The sequence below is a fragment of the Leptopilina boulardi genome, unplaced genomic scaffold, assembly GCF_019393585.1.
Source record: "Leptopilina boulardi isolate dan_hultmark-lab unplaced genomic scaffold, ZJU_Lbou_2.1 LbouV2_328, whole genome shotgun sequence".
Taxonomy (NCBI): Eukaryota; Metazoa; Arthropoda; class Insecta; order Hymenoptera; family Figitidae; genus Leptopilina; species Leptopilina boulardi.
Genome location: NW_026137894.1, coordinates 671,252 through 687,250, shown reverse-complemented (window position 1 = coordinate 687,250; position 15,999 = coordinate 671,252). Strand labels below are relative to the sequence as shown.

General features: G+C 24.7%; 2 protein-coding genes across 2 annotated transcripts in view; both read right to left on the bottom strand.

Moving 5' to 3' along the window:
- The window catches only part of LOC127285051 (ornithine decarboxylase 1-like), a 30,534-nt gene extending 16,080 nt beyond the window's left edge, over positions 1-14,454 (bottom strand). Inside the window, exon 1 of the mRNA XM_051310849.1 lies at positions 14,080-14,454. The gene's annotated coding sequence lies outside the window, so the exon portion shown is untranslated. The remainder of the gene's footprint in view (positions 1-14,079) is intronic.
- Positions 3,823-8,396, bottom strand: LOC127285043 (uncharacterized). The gene is made up of 4 exons (XM_051310830.1): positions 7,271-8,396; positions 6,202-7,097; positions 5,992-6,114; positions 3,823-5,615 (listed from the first exon to the last, which is right to left on the bottom strand). Exons 1-4 carry the CDS (start codon positions 7,821-7,823, stop codon positions 4,842-4,844), a joined length of 2,346 nt encoding a protein of 781 aa, XP_051166787.1. The 5' UTR covers positions 7,824-8,396; the 3' UTR covers positions 3,823-4,841.
- Positions 14,455-15,999: the final 1,545 nt, after the last annotated feature.

Sequence of the window (15,999 nt, the reverse complement as noted above, 5' to 3'; positions counted from 1 at the left end):
AGACTAATGTTATCTTTATAATTCTTTTACAAGTTCAAAGACATGAAATCTATAAATATTAATTTCCTCTCATTAAATTCGTAAATCGCATTAAATTTCTAATTTATAGTGTTCCATTAGTAAATTAAATTTATTCATGAAATCAATAAGTTAAATTCCAGTTTGAAATTTTTAATTTTTTTTTTTTTATTATTATTTGAAATTCTGCAAGTTTTTCTAATGACAAATAATCGTACATTGTGACGTAAATAGAGAGAAAAAAAAATTGAAATATATTCACTACAAATAATTTTTTTTTTCCTTTTCGAAAATGATAATTTTCTATTATTCTACTACATAAATTATTATTCCTAATAATAATTATTAATACACGAATATAAATTTTTCAACATTAAATTTAAATGTATTCTAAAATATTGGTTCACTTATCAAACAATTTATTCTTACGCTTTAATACAATGTTATGTACTGTATTAAATTTTTTTTTTTCAAAATGAATTTATTAGATATTCAAATGTTAATTAATAATTGACCTCATTGTCAAAACCGTATACCAAATAGAAAAATTAACATATATGTCCAAAATGAAAATTATTTTATTCTTTATTTATTATTTATCAAAATTTTTTTTAATTGTTATTCAGAAAGAAAAATTGTTTTTACTTTAAAAAAAAAAAATACTACAAAATTAAAAAATTTCTTTTATAATACTAAAATTTATCAAAATTTTGTCACTTTATATTATGAGTTCAATGAAATTAAAAAATTATCTTTTCCTCTTACATAATACAAAGCACAAAAACATAATTTATTGAAACGAAAAAAAAAAAAACTTAAACAGAAACGATTTGTTTTGTATTACAAATTTCAGTATTTAAATTTGATTTTTTTTTCACATTCATTCAACAAACGTGCGCTTGATTATCATTTTCCTGTACAGCATTCGGAAAAAAAAAGAAAAAAAAAAAAAAATTGAACACATTATCTTAATGTCGCATCTTTTCTTTTACATACGCTCTAATTCCACTAATGATGCAAGATTAAAATTTTGAAATGAAATTACATATGTGAAAATAAGTAAAATTCGTGGAAATTCTGTGATAATATAAATAATTTTACGTCAGATTTATTCTTTATAAGTATTAAAGAACCAACAGTTGCCAGTTTAAAGTGGAATTACTGGTCTTTTCTTGAGATATCGTATATATTATAAAGCGAAGAAAACTGAAACAACGCCTAACGTAAAAACATTTGTTCACATATAATTCAAAAGGAATTTCCAAATTATTTCGAAATAAGAAAAAAAAAAAAAAAAAAGATTCGATGAATTTTTATTGATTATCTCTTTCTTTTTAATTTGAAGATACTTTGTAATTCTTATAATATTAAATAGGTCATATTGTACTTATATAAAAACATTGGTAAAATTATATATTTCTGATAATTAAAATAAATGGCGTTTGAATATTTCACTTCAGTGCAATTTTTATACTTCGTCCATAATAAAAAAAATTTATTAAATTTTATTTTTAACAAATTTTTTTTTGGAATATTTTTTAATTTATTGTAATTCTCAATTACAAAAGAATTGAAGAAATAATCAGAACAAAATTTAATACAACTTCCTGTTTTCGAATCTTTAAATAAAATAAAAATTTGAATTTGAAAATTATTTCACTGCAAGTGGAAATAATCATTAAATTAAATAAATAAATAAATAATAATAATAGTAATAATAAATAATTAAATAATCATTAAAAAAATTCCGGTAACATAACCTAAAATTTAACAATCATTTCTTATGCTATTCAGAACCTCTATGAAGTTGGCTTGAGTTGGCGTCGACGCTCAGCGTCGAAATTTATTTTTCACGGGACCAAAAAGTATCAAATGATTTTTAAAAAGATTTTGGGACCACATAATATCTTGAAAAGTATTTCTCAAGGCATTATTTGGATTGAAAATCTTAAAAAAAAATAATTTCATACTTTTGGTCCTGTGAAAAACAATTTTCGGCGCTGAGCGTCGACGCCAACTTCATGGAGATTATTCAGAAATATAATCTTTCTAAATGTAACTTTTAATGATTTCAAATTTTTTAAAATATAATTAACCCCCACTTTTATTAAAAAATAATTTTTTTGAATTTTTTTTTTTACTTTAAGGCCAGGTCCAAGTGAGGCAGCGCCATCTACATTGAAACTAAAATTTTGGAAAATTTTCAACAGCCTTTTCTTGAAAACAAGAAGGTAAAATGCTATTTCCTTTATGGATAATTGATTATTGGCAAGACATACACCAGCTAAAACTTTTTTTGAGTTAAAATAATAAAAAAAATTTCATGTCAATAAATTAAATATGAGCACTTTTTTCACAAGAACTGTAACAGTACTTTCTCAGAAATTACAATCAAAAATGCAATTTCCATTTGGAAAATTAATAAACGCTAAAAAATATACGACCTAAGATTTACCAATCACGAAAATAACAAAAAAACATTTAATATTTAACATATTGATACTGCTTTACTGATTGTGACAGCCCTTTGGTAGATTATGTATTTCAGGTGGTTAGCAACAGCGCCAATCTCCTTCTTTCGGCAAAACTGCGAAACGTCTGTTGACATATATAACCTGCCAAACGGCTGTCATAATGAGTAAAATATGTTATGTTAAAATACTTTTTTTTTGTTATTTTCGTGATTGGTAAATCTCAGGTCGTGTATTTTTTAGAGTTTATTAATTTTCCAAATGGAAATTGCATTTTTGATTGTAATTTCTGAGAAAGTACTGTTACAGTTTTTGTGAAAAAAGTGCTCATATTTAATTTATTGACATGAAATTTTTTTTATTATTTTAACTCAAAAAAAGTTTTAGCTGGTGTATATCTTGCCAATACTGCCGTACGATGTAAAAACTTAGTTAAGTCATATTTTTGAAAAAAATGAGTTTTTGGTATCAATGGATTCGTAAGAAAAAACTGCGTCTGATTACGTTATTAAAAATTTTTTATTTTAATTATTTATTGCAAAAAATAGTTATTAAAAATCTACAAAAACCCAGAAAATGAAAGAATACTTGATAAAAACTCAGTTAACTCGAGTTGAGTAGTCCAAAAATCGTAGGAAGCGTTGAGATCGAGCATAAGATACGAAATAAAAACTTAGTTAACTCGACTTGAGTGTTTTCTCTTTCGAAAAGTGGCATGAGCCGGACACTGCATTTCGATGGGAGCAAGCGTAAGTCAACTTCGTTAAAGTTCGGATTTTCGTCGGGTGAATTCGGAATCCCATGCATTTAGCTTGAGTTAACTAAGTTCTTACTTCTGAACGAAGGCTCGCGCTCGCCTACCTTTTCGAAAAGCACTACGTAACTCGAGTTAACCAAGTTTTGCTTTTAAAAAATAAAACGTAAGTCAATTATTTAATATAATTTGTTTAAATAATTAACTTTTGACTTCAGAATTAAAAAGAACTCTATCAAATTACCTAGGAAGTGAAGTTAGATTAAAGAATTATTTATATTACATTAGGTTTTTAAATACAAACAGTTTTTCGTCATTTTCTCCGTTCGAACAAAATATGACTTAACTAAGTTTTTATTTCGCACGGCAGAATAATCAATTATCCATAAAGGAAAAGGAATTTAACCTTTTTGTTTTCAAGAAAAGGCTGTTGAAAATTTTCCAAAAATTTTAGTTTCAATGTAGATGGCGCTGCCTCACTTAGACCTGGCCTTAAGGAGGTTCAACCCATTAACATAACCTCAAACTAAAAAGTAGTTTTTAATAGTTAACTAAAAATATATTTAAAATTTAGGGTAACTGTGGGTATTACTGTGCTTTTTTTGTATATGCTAACTTTGCAAAGCTCAATTTAACCTCAAAAATAAATCAAATGTTGTTATTCCAATTGTAGATAAAAGTTTAATTATTAAATTTAATTAATCATTAAACTCGAGATTAGTTTGGCACTTTTTTTATTTAAAACATCCATTTAAAAAATAATGGCAAATGCGTGTGTTACTGTTAAAATGTCGGTATTTCTGTGCGGTAATTACTAACAAAACGGCAATTACTGTGCTGGCATTACTGTTAAAATCGAGCTGCATGTCGAGCTGCGCATGTCACAAGAATTTAACCTCATTGGTTGAAATATAGCGGGCTTATTCAAACTAAATTTTGTTTCAAAGTTTATTTGAAACAAATTTATTTTTTATTATGTCAAATTATGTTTATAATTTATAAAGAAAATCTTCTTTCAAAAGCCAAATTATTTAATAAATAAGATGTAGAATTTTGTGGCCAAATGGCTTTATTAACTATTAAACAAGCATCATATTCTACATCTTATTTATTAAATTATGTTTACTACGTCAATAAATTGAATAAATAATTAAAATTTTTTAAATAAATAATTTTCCCATTATTACAACTTTATTGAAAGTAACATATTTTTAATATGTCAATATGCACATATATTTTAGTAATTGGACAACTTATATTACATATATGTGACCGTCCACGACAAAACATAAAACATAAATAAGTAACAAACTTTATTATAATGAATAAATAAAATTTGAGTCTTAAATACTTTTGGTAGATATCACAAAGTATTATATAAATAGATAAAAACGTTAATCGAAGATATCACAAAGTATTATGACACTTATGAGCATATAATTATCCTTAAGTAAAAAAGTTTGATAAATAAAATTTGAGTCTCGAACACTTTTGGCAGATATCACAAAGTATTATGCCATATTAGATATAAATCTTAATCGTAAATATCACAAAGCATTATGACATTAATTAAAAATATATAAGCTTTAATCTTTTAATCACAGATTTTGATTTAAATTTACTTGTCTTTCTTGCAAATCACGAATCTGTTTTTCTATTTCTCGTCTTTCTTTCTCTTTGGCTAATTTTTCGTCTAAAGCTTTTTTTTTCTCTGTTATAGCTGCAAATTTTTCTTGTTGTTTCAAAAGCTTCTGTTTTTCTTTTTCAAAGCTTTCCATTTCTTTTTGCTGTTTTTTTTCCTCTCTTTTCTTTTGAAGTTCTTCTTTTATTAATTTAGATTTCGCCTTTTTTTCTATTCTCGCTTTCTTTCTTGTTTCTACAGCCTCAATTTTAATTCGCTTCTCAGTTTGTTTTGTGTCCACAATTTCTTGCCATTGACTTCCGGTGACGACTGAAGGATGACGCACTTTATTTATCCTTTTCTTATTTTCATTTTTTAATAAATTATCAGATGGCCAAAACAAAAACTTCTGATGCACAGATTCTTCTGATATTACCGGTTTTTGTTCATGAAAATTTGTAATGTCGCAAAGCGGATTAACTTTTAACTTGTTTTTGGTCAAATCAAGTGGTACATCGAGCTCTGGAGAATCCTTTGATAAGACAATATCGTTGGAAATCGATTTATTCTCTGCAGAATCATTTGATGCTAAGAGAATACCGTCGGAAATCGAATCATTGTTTGTAAAATCATTAGATGCTAAGACAGTACCGTTAGAAATCGAATCGCTTGGAATATTTTGATTGACATCTACTTCTAATTCCATTATTACACATCCATTTTCAATGACAGCATTGCTTCTTGACTTTACCTAAAAACAATTATCTAATTGTAACCAGCCGTTTTTTATAACAAAAAATACATTACAATTTTCAATACAAAAAAGCTGGTTTTTTATTAATAATTTTTTTTTACAATTCAATAAATTCAATGTAAATTTAAATATTAAATTCAAAAATATCTTTAAATGATATTAAATTATATGACAAAAGCTAGTAAGAACAATTAATGTTAATAATTCAATATTTTATCAATGTGTTATTTCAATCTAATAAAATATGAATTAAAAATATTGATCAACTTATAAATATTATAAATTGATATATGAAATCGTAATTTTTAAAATCTAAGTAAATATAAAAATGTTTTCAAAACAAGAAATGAATTATTTAATTATATGCTTTTACATTATCTGAATTTATCGTAGATTTAACATTTACTCCATTTAGCATCTTGTGACCCCGAGTGGTGTCAATAATTTCAGTTATATCAGAAACAATGTCCATGGGCAAGTCCAACCTTGAGTCATTCTGAAAATAATTTAATAGTTTAAGAATATGCAATAAGTAACGAAAATAAATATTAACATTTAAATTACTTATTTATTATCCATATACCTTTTGATTATTAAGAGTGTTCGATAAACCACCTGATGGGTACGATAATTTGTACCATATGTTAAAGAGTTCCTCATCTTTTACGTTTCCTCTCCAAGTTGGACTTTCATTTAGTCGAAATGCCTCTATTTGATCTTGCTTTAAAAATTTTTCAAACACTTCCAAGGAGTCTTGAACTGTTGAGGAATTACATTGCGAAACCTGAGAACTGTCTTCTGACAATGAATCTGAGTCTCCAATTCGTTTAAGGACCTTAGTGAAATCAATTGCCTCAACATCGAAAGGACATAATCCACTTTTTTTGAACCCGTTTCGTAAAACGGTTTCTAGATTCATTGAATCTAAAGTTTCTTTTAGCAAAGGGGCAAACTGAGACTTTTGAATTCCGACTGCAAAGGAATTTCGACAAAATGTTTCAACTTTTTTCTTCCAATTGGCCTTCAAGGTACGAAATAGAGAAACATCCAATGGTTGCATTATGTGCGTGGCATTTGGGTGCAAGGCGATTAGCACTATTTGCTTTTCGGAACAGAATTTACTTAAGTATAACGTGATATGCGAAGCGTGACCATCAATAAACATAATTACTGGACGTTGAATATTATTTTTTGTTAACCACGGTTCGTAAACATTTGCGATGTACTCGTAGAAATTTTCAGATAACATCCACCCAGTTTTTGAATAACCAAAAGCATAATCGGCAGGCGCCATTTTAACACAATTATTTGGTAGCGAATTCCCAGTAAATAGAATAAATGTCGGAGCAAGGTTACCAACAGCATTGGCTGTCACTAGAGTCGTAATGTTTTCTTTCTCATTATTGTTTACGACAGTGAACACGTTTTTCTGACCCTTTGGAGCGAGAACCGATGAAGATATTGGATTTAAAGCAAGTCCTGTAAATTAATATGTATTTAAATTGTTTAAATATCAAAATGTAAAAAGTGTTTTTATATTACTCAAAGCAAATTACTAATTATTTAAATCTTTTCCTAGTGATAAATTCAATTTTTTTTATTAAAGTATAAAACAATTTAAAAAAAAGTACTTATAAATTTATTATTATTACCTGTTTCATCACAGTTAAAAATTCTATTTGGCTCTAATGACAAGAGATTATTTTCAACCAAATATTTCGAGATTTCTTCAAACCATTGACGCAAACTATACTCTGAAACTTTTGCTCTATTCAAACAAACTTTTTCCGTAACTCTTGTCGAAATTTCTGGATTACGCTTCAAAAACCCATCATACCAAGCTCTACCTGGTATATTGTCAGTAAATGGATTTTTTTTCTTCGTTTGAACACAAATTCGTCGAACACTGTCCACCAGCTGACTTTTAGATACAGGAAATCCTTTTTCACAACAGTGAATGATCCAATTCACTAACTCTTTTTCTTCATCTGCAGTAAATACAGTCGAAGGACCAGGGTTTTTATCGGCATACAGACCTAATCTTTTTGCCCTAAGTGTTGAGCCGGGAATGTCATATGTCCGAGAAACTTGTGCAACTTTTTTCCCGTGTCGAAGTTCCTCGAGAGCGAGAGCTAAGGTTTCTTTTGAATATGAAATTCTTTTCTTTTTCGTTCGTTTTTCTTTTTTCTTTTCTTCACTATCCATATTTTTCTTTTTACTTAACTAATCTAATTAATTAACTAATTAAGTAATTAATTAATTAACTAATTAATTAATTAATTAAGCTGTCCATGAGAATGGAGGTTAGAGAAACGTCAACAAAAAGATTAGGTTACCTTTGCGGCGAGTTGCGCAGTAAACGTATTTAAAAATGACAGTAATGCCAACAAGCAGTGAAATTATTGCTGGTAATACAGTTATAAGAAATATTAATTATAAATAAATAATATAAAGATAAATTAGTATTTTTTTAAAACATTGAAGCATACTTAATTGAGTAATAACACTGAATTGTGTATATTATTGAAAATATTGAAAATATTAACGCTTTCGAATAAGTGTTCACGGCAGCCATATTTGATAATTTCATGGAATTCAATCATAATCAATTTTAAATATAAATAATTAAATAACCAATTGATGAAATGCACATTTTTATTGACTATTCCATTAAGTAAGATTTACAATAAATTTTGTAATTATTTTGAAAAAAAAATATATTTATAAATTATATATAATAATAATTTTTTTAAAATGACAGTAATACCATCACGCACAGTAATACCCACAGTTACCCTATTACACCCAAATTCGAAAGATCTAATTGTACAATTTTGGAAAAAAATTATTTTGATTTAAAGTTTGTTGTTAAATAATAATAAATAAACATTTTGTAATTTTTCTTAAAAGTTATTGAACAATTGTAATTTTTATCCAATTTTTATAAACAATGGCTCATATTTCTCTTTAAAAGATTTTCTACAATTCTGTTTGTTGAATTTTATTAAAATTATTTTGTTCAAAAGTTAATAAGCAAATAAAAAAATTTTTTTTTTTTAATATTTTTTTAAACAAACCATTATTTAACAAAAATACAAAATCAGAATTTTAGAGAATCTTTCCAAGAAAAAAATGAGCCATTGTTTATAAAAATTGGATAAAAATTAGAATTTGCTAACTAACTATTAAGAAAAAATAAAGAAAAATTTATTAATTATTATTTAATAACAAATTTTAACTCAAAATAATTTTTTTCCAAAATTGTACAATTGAATCTGTCGAATTTGGATGTAATAATTATATTTTTAGTTCTGTTAAAAACTACTTTTTAGTTTGAGGTTATGTTGAACCTCTTTAAAATACGAAAATAAGAACTATAAATTCTGTTTTGACTGTCAGTTCTTTTTTTTCTCAAAAAAATCCCTAAAAATTATATAGGTACAAGTTAAAATTTTATCCAATATAATTTTTGAATCAAAAATTAAATTATTAACAAATTTTTATTTATTTAATTAAATTTTTAATTTTTCAAATATTTCTTTACAATATATATATATGTTTTTGTGCTTTGAAATATTAAATTTTTTTCTATATACCTCTTTTCATAAACATATTTTAACATAGTATTTTTTTTGTCTAAGTGACAAATTTTTAATTTTAAAATATATACTGTCCATTTGTTCAAATATTCATAAGTTTAAATTTTCATTTCTTAAATGTTCCATTTTTTTTTTTTTTTTTTTTTTGTTATCAAAAAATTAGCATTGCAGGTTGTCTAAAATAATTTTGCATAAACGAAACTTAAAAGCAATGAATATGTTGACAAATGAATATTTCAATACGAACAGAAATATATTTAAGCTTATCAGAAAATTTAAAAAAATAATACACGCATGTACGTAAAACTTTTGGTTTATCGGGAAAAAAATAAAATTATAATAAATTTTAAAATGATATTTATGAAAATGAAAAACTAATTGTAACAAACAATTTGAATGTCAACTAGGAAAACCAGTTATAAATTCAGATGTTCATTACATGAATATTTTGCTTCCTCTTTACGATCAGCAAAAAAATTTGCTTCCTCGTGGAGAAAGCAAAATTTTATTGCTAAAATGTGGATTTTTGATTTTTTAACTTTCATTAATTCTTTTAATTTACCTCAAATGTATACTTTATATATATCGATCGATTCATCTTGACGTAAGGAATACGATTTTATTAAATATAACCTTAAATTTTTCTATTTAAAAATTTTTTCGATTAAAAAAAAATTTTTGGAAAAAAGACGATAACATTTTTTTTTTTGGGTATTTTTCAAAATCCTTTGGTCAGATTTGAGATATTAATACGATAAATAAGCCTACCAAATTTTATCTAAATCCATTAAAACCTGTTAAAGTTATCTTCTAAACAAAAAAGGGATCCACACACACACACACACATACATACATCCGGAAAATTGATCAGGATCTCATATAACATGTTTCTATAAAGAAAAAAATTTGTTTCCGCCACTTTGAAAAGTTTTATAAACGAAAGTACTACAAAGCTTCCTCCACGAGGAAGCAAAAATAGAAAAATTATGAATTTTTTGAGAAAATAGAAATTTTACTGAAATGAAATTTCAAAAAAATATGGATTTGCAAATTTGAACATAAAAAAAAATAATGGACAATTTTTTTTCTTCTAAATTTATATTTTCTAATAAAATGAAAATTCTAAATTTATCATTTACATGTAGAATCACAACAATCACATGACCTTAAACCGGAAATAACTGAATAATTTGAAGAACGAAATGTTAATAAATAGACATCCTAAAAATATTAAAGAATTTTGCGATATTGACAATTATTTTATAATTCTTGTGATAAAATTTACTTTTTTTTTAAATATTATATATTTTATCATTGATAAAGAATCTGATCTTATTTTTCTAATTTAAAGAATTCAACATTTTATTAACATTATAAATAAAATATAAAAATATAATAATTTAAAATAATTAATTGTACAATAATAATATAATTTTATAATATAATAAAAAATAATATGTACGATAGTTATTTAATAAAATTATTTATCCAGAATATTCGGAAAAAATTATTTTACAATAATAATAATAATTTTATTTATATAACAGTTTACTAAAAAAAAGAATAAATTACATATAATTTTTTCATTAATTGTATTTTGAAAATCACAAAGATTTTTACATCATATGATTTTTTACTTTGCCTTGCTTTAATGTAATTTATGAATAAAAAACTCATTTGGAATAAAGGTTTATTTGTTTTTTTTTTTTTTTTTTATAACAAGTTAGAGTTATTTACACATTCTTGGAAAATTTTTTCATTTATATCTAATTAACTCGGTAATATTTTAATGAAACCAAATTTTTTATAATAGCATTTTGTAAATTATTCTAGTGGTATATGAATTATTTTTTTTTATCAATAATTACATTTTTTAATTATGTGTTTTTGAAACGATTTTTTTCTCATTCTTATTATGAAAAAAAAAAACAAAAAATTTTTTTAATTTATAAAAATTATATATTCAACATTGGTATTTAGGTTTATATTAAAAAAATATATATTTTATTCCTCTATCTCTATCTCTATCTTATATGAAGTTTTAATTTACTCTGAGGAAATTAGATGCAAAATCTAGTGCCATCTACAAATGCATATGAACCGGAAATAAAACTCCTATATCGTAGCAATCAAATGGAAATCGATTAATATTGTCGAGCTTTATGTGTGTATATATATATACGCAGCTCGATAGGAAACCAATTAGCTTTTCATTGGGCTGTATATATCGAAATGAAATCAAAATGTAAAATTTGTCATTCATTTTATTAATTTTCTAATTACCTACTTTTTAAATGTTTAATTAAATCCAAATGTAAAATTATCAAACAAAATTATTGTAACTTTATTTAATTTTTATTTACTAAAAATTTTTTTTTACCAAAAATTAATTTTAATAATAAATAAATAATTTAAAAAAGAATACTAAATAATTTAATACAACTAAAAACGAGAAACTCTGTTTTGTTTGTACACAAAAAGAAAATAATTATCAAATTTTATAAAAGTATTTACAAATTTTGTAAAAGTATTTTCAAGTCGTGAAAAATAGTGTAAAAAGCGAAATTTCCATATAAAAAATCGTTAATAAACTTTTATGAAATTTACTATAGATATAATAAAAATTTAGTATCATTTAATATCAAATACGTTCTACCGAATTTTATTATATAACTATAGAAAATTTCATAAAAGTTTATATTAAAGATTAGTATTTCTTATATGGAAATTTCCCTTTTTACACTATTTTCCACGACTTGAAAATACTTTTACTTTGTAAATGCTTTTATAAAATTTTGATAATTATTTTCTTTACATCTACAAATATTGTTAATTATCAAAAATTCTTAAAATAACAGTAACATTAAATTTCTATTAAAGTCTGATCGCAGTCATCTGCTTTTCTTTAGATATCTGTTCTGGAGGAATCTGTTTGATAAAAAAAATAAAAAAATAAAAAAAAAAGATCTATGTTTTGTGAAAGTTGTTCACATACGATCCAAAGTATAGATTATTATCTCAGCTTTCAATAATAAAACATGACAGGCGTTGGTCATGTGCCTTATCAATTAAACATTGTTCAAACGAACACCCACATTTATATATTGTTAGAAAATACATAAATTTTCAAAAAAAAAAAAATCAAGTCCAATATAATCTCAAAATGAGATTCTTCCGCAATTAACATTGTACATTGAACTCAACATTTTTTTTTACTATAATTGTAATAAAATCAAAAAAATTTTGTTTTTTTAATTTGAGGATATAAAATATGCTGTCCTTTATGTGAAATGAGATAAGTGGAAATATTCACAAGGTGTATTTTATGATAAGAAACATTTCCAAGACATGAATGAAATGATTATTAAGATAATTATATGATGAGTGTTCCAGATTTGTCAAGTGCTGATCAATTTTTAATTAGAAAAAAAAATACTATTATTACAATTTTTTAATTAATTATTAAATCGGTATTTATATTAATCATTGGGGAAGATTGTGATGATGAAATACATTTTAGTTTGAATTTAATATTACATTTATCAGATAGAAATTATTTGATGATTAACTATTTAAATATGTATTTAAAGGAACTGTAATATATATTAATTTTTCATGACTCATAGAATTTTAATAAACTAACAAATATGAACGTCGGTGAAGTTCACAACATTTATGATCAACGATTGAGAAGAGAAAATATTTTTCTATGCAAATTATTTATTTATTTATCGAAAAATTTTTTTTGCAACGTTTCTTGATCAATAATTTAAAAAAAAATTGTAGGCACAAAATTAGTTATTTTTTGAGTGAAAAATATTTTTTTTTTTCAATCGTTGATCATAAACGTTGCAAACTTCAACCAACATAAATATGATGCAATATTTAATTGTTAAAATTTTTTTAATTTAATCAAAAAAAAAATTCTTTATCGCATGAGATTTAAATTTATTTTAAAATGTATGTACTTTAATCTCATTATGTTATGATTTTGTTTTGTTTAATGTTTTGAAATTGTAATCCAAGACATGATGAGAACATGCAGTCAAAACATGTCTTAATGTGCGGCATCGGACATTGTTTAAATTTTATTTCCAAGAAATGAAATTCATGGACGTTGCAATTGAAATTAAATTGAAAAAAAATAATTAAAAAATTTGTTTATATTTCTAACTTCAAATTTTATAATAAAATATATTTATATTTAAGAATAAATAATTTTTTAAATATATTTAATGTATTTTTTTTATTTTTCATTTATGTATAGTATTTAAAAAATTATTTCCGATTTGAACGTTCAGAACTTTAGGAACATGGATTTGAATTTGTAATGGAATTAAATATTTAAATTCAATTTTTCACTATACTAAATTTATAACCGAATTTTTTGCCGAAGAATTTAATATCACATTTTTCTGTTTGTTAAATTGACTTAACTTCCTCTAAATTTTTACTAATTTTAAATTAGATTTTTTTTTTTTTTTTTTTTTTGAAAACGAGTTTGAAATACATATCTAGTTTTCTGAAAAAATAACCTTGAGAATGAGAATCATGAATCACGTTTTCAATGACTGAAAAATCGTTAGTTTAATGTGAAACTATTTGCAAATTGAAATTAAATATACAGGCAATTTTATTCCTGAATTCCATAAAACTAGCAAATATAAAATGTGATATTAATTTTTGCACAATAAAAATAAAATAAATTTTTTGTTTTTAAATATTAGATATACTTATTAATTTTTAACGATAAATATATTTACGACATGAAAAAAAAACAAATATGAGTATGGTAACAGAAAGAACCATATAAAGTGATAGAAATTTAATTTATTAATAAATACATGTGATAATTTGCATACCTTATCAAATGATTGCCACCCTGCGGGTTGGCACTCGGTTATTGACGGAATGATGGAAGTTTTCGGTGACTGGATCACAAAAATCAGCCAGACAAAACGATGGGACAATTGATTCTTCTTTTTTGCACAAGTTAAATAGAGATAAATCGCTCCTCAAAAATAGTGTCGAAAAATGACTAGATAGACACATTCGAAATATTCGCTAACGATGTCAAATTAAATTTTCATAGTGGACCAGCTACTAATTTTAACTTTATTCGACATTTGTAGCGAGTAACCGAAACAAGAATGTCCCAAAAAATTTACAATACGAAATGGATCCCAAAATTATTACCACCACCAAGGGGACATATGCTCTTCCCAAAAGGCCAAAGGGAAAGGTTGGTAATGTCATCTCTTAAAATCAGTTTAAAGATTTTATTCTAATAAAAATTGACCAATAAGAGAAATGATCCAATCGAAGGTAACCAATGGAATAACATTCATGTCTTATGTAAGCACCAATCAATGGCGACAAATTTAGTACAGGGTTGAGTAGGAACGAAGGGAAAGTATCAAAACATAAACGCGGTGTACTTACGTAATTTACATTTTTTAATGTAATATTACGTAAAACCATGATTTTAAAAAATTTTTTTTTATTAAAACTATTAATTATTATTACGCTTATTTTGGATTTAGATCCACCTTTATGATTTTTATAAGAAATTTTTTTTTTAACAGTAAATAATAAATAATCGTATATTTGTATTTATTTCTGTCATTTTTTAAAAATAATATTGTATCAAATCAACAATTGTTTTTAATTAAAATGTTATTTTTTCTGAAATTTTATCCTATTATTATAAATTTTAATTAATCAAATATAATATTATAATATTAACATAAATATAAAATATCATTATAATATATTTTATTTATAAATATAAATATGTCAAGAATATGTTCGACAAACATAACCTTAAATTCCCCTTAACCAAGAAACGAACATAACCTCAAAAATTACCTAACCTTACCTTACCTTACCTATTTTAAGTTTATGTTTGGACAATTTCTGAAATTTAAAACTATTATTAATATTTTATTATTTGTTTTTTTAAATGTTATTTATGATTTTTATTAATAATAATTTTTATTATTTTTAATTTTTAAAACAAAATTTATTTAATTTTTTTAATTTTTCATCAAAGTTTAACCTAACTTTTAATGTTATTTTTGTTTCTTGGACTTTTTGCGACAAATTTTTGGCCTAAATTTTGAGGTTACGTTTGTTTCTAGGTCGTTTCTCGCCAAAATAACATAACCTCAAAATTCAGGTCAATTTTAGCGGAAAATCCACCTCCCTCTCAACGTAAGAAAGGGGGGCTTGCGACTATATTCAGAGTCTTGAAACGAACATAACCTCTAAATTCAGGTCATTTTTTGCGAGGGCAGGGGCAGGGGTACTGGTTGGGGAGAGGGGGGGACTTGCGGATATATTCAGAGTCTTGAAACGAATATAATCTCAAAATTTAGGTCATTTTTGGTAGGAAATACGGAGAGATGAAGGGGAGAGGGAAGGACTTGCAGCTCTATTCAGAGTCTTGAAACAAACATAACCTCAAAATTTAGGTCATTTTTGGCCGGGGAGGGGAGAGGGGGGACTTGCGGCTATATTCAGAGTCTTGAAACGAACATAACATTGGCTTTGCTCATAGAGAATTTCGAAATTTTCCTATCTTTTGGAAATTCTCCATGAGCAAGGCCAATCAAAATTAGTATAACTTTTGACAAATTACGAGTATACTTAGAATTTATGTGGTGTACAAGCGCCTTTATAATAGTTTTTCTAAAATGGATAAAGTTGACGTTGACATGGACGTGAAATACATATGATAAAAAAGAACAATATTATTGTGTGCCTTTTTCTATCGTATATAT

What these genes read in the sequence shown, in the direction of transcription:
- LOC127285043 (XM_051310830.1), bottom strand. Translation starts at nt 7,823, where the DNA reads ATGGATAGTGAAGAAAAGAAAAAAGAAAAACGAACGAAAAAGAAAAGA. An exon ending in ACACTCTTAATAATCAAAAG is followed by an intron (nt 6,115 to 6,201) that starts GTATATGGATAA and finishes AATTATTTTCAG; the next exon opens with AATGACTCAAGGTTGGACTT. An exon ending in CTACGATAAATTCAGATAAT is followed by an intron (nt 5,616 to 5,991) that starts GTAAAAGCATAT and finishes AATTGTTTTTAG; the next exon opens with GTAAAGTCAAGAAGCAATGC.